This window comes from Octopus bimaculoides, chromosome 14 (genome assembly GCF_001194135.2).
Source record: "Octopus bimaculoides isolate UCB-OBI-ISO-001 chromosome 14, ASM119413v2, whole genome shotgun sequence".
In the NCBI taxonomy this organism is placed as follows: Eukaryota; Metazoa; Mollusca; class Cephalopoda; order Octopoda; family Octopodidae; genus Octopus; species Octopus bimaculoides.
The window spans coordinates 54,754,665-54,756,032 of NC_068994.1; the positions used below are offsets into that span (position 1 = coordinate 54,754,665).

General features: G+C 34.5%; 1 protein-coding gene across 1 annotated transcript in view; it reads left to right on the forward strand.

Moving 5' to 3' along the window:
• The window catches only part of LOC106872308 (DNA-directed RNA polymerase I subunit RPA1), a 37,740-nt gene that overhangs the window by 18,706 nt on the left and 17,666 nt on the right, over nt 1–1,368 (forward strand). The window contains exon 15 of the mRNA XM_014919248.2: nt 388–471. Coding sequence (XP_014774734.1) covers nt 388–471 — 84 coding nt within the window. The remainder of the gene's footprint in view (nt 1–387; nt 472–1,368) is intronic.

Below are 1,368 nucleotides of genomic sequence, written 5' to 3' on the forward strand. Positions count from 1 at the left end.
AAAAGCTCAAAGACAATATAATGTATTGGTATAGTTATTTTTTTATATATTATTTTCTTCATTTTGTACTTCTTTGTAAAAAACATTTTCATTCTCCTTCTTGAAAATTTGCTTCTTTATTAAAACATGCTTCCAATTTGAAATCTTTATTAAAATATGCTTCCAATTTAGCATTCTGCCTTATTCTTCATTTTCCTATTATTTCTCCATGTGCGGTTAACACAACCCCACTATTTACTGACTTATATATATGTGTGTGTGTGTGTGTATGTGTATTTACATATAGATACAGAGAGAGAGCGAGAAAGCCTATATATATGAATCTTTAGGTGGGGAAATTTTAAAACAATGTATGTGTATGTATATCTTTTTATCTTTTCATTACAGCTTATATCTACTTTACTAATCAATATAATCCCAAAGAACAAGCCTTTAATTACAATGGAAAGCACATCAAAGATTCCAGAAAGGGTAGGTCTTTGGAATTTATATGCATGCGCAAACACAAAATATATTTAATCACTCTTCCAGCTAATGTAGAATACGCAAATTAGTTTAGCCATTTCTTGTGTTTGTGTTTGATTTAAATAGTGATTGCGATCAAGTTCTGTTAGTGAGCAGAAGTGTAATGGTTCCTGTGCTCTGTGGATAATCTCCATATATTTTTATGCATGTGAAGAGATGTATTTACTTTTGTTTACTTGCCACATCATAAGCAATATAAACCATAAACACTCTGCACTACATTTGTTTGGTGGTTTCGTGTTTAGTCCCACTGCTCAACAACTTGGGCAAGTATCTTCTTTTCATGACCCAGGCCAACCAGTAGAGGGGAAACTGAAAGAAGCCTATTGTGTGTGTGTACTCTTTTATTTTTGTTTCAGTCATTTGACTGCGGCCATGCTGGAGCACTGCCTTTAGTCAAACAAATTGACTCCAGGACTCATTCTTTGTAAGCCTGGTACTTATTCTCTCAATACCTGTCGTATATGTATATATGTGTGTGTCTGTGTGTGTCCCCACTACCATCGCTTGACAACTGATGCTTGAAACTTAGCGGTTTGGCAAAAGAGACCGATAGAATAAGTACTAGGCTTACAAAGAATGAGTCCTGGGGTCAATTTCTTCAATTAAAGGTGGTGCTCCAGCATGGCCACAGTCAAATGACTGAAACAAATAAAAGAGTAAAAGAGAGGTTAAAATCCAAGCTGGGCCTTCTTGATTCACATCTGCTTATTCCAGTTTTCCAAAAATTCCTCTGTAGATTTCATATTTGTGTGAGTTATGCATCAGAGTTGGGAAATACTGGGAAATATGTTTTTGGAAAGTAATTCAAAGGTCAAAATGGGACTGAAAAATATTTTTGGA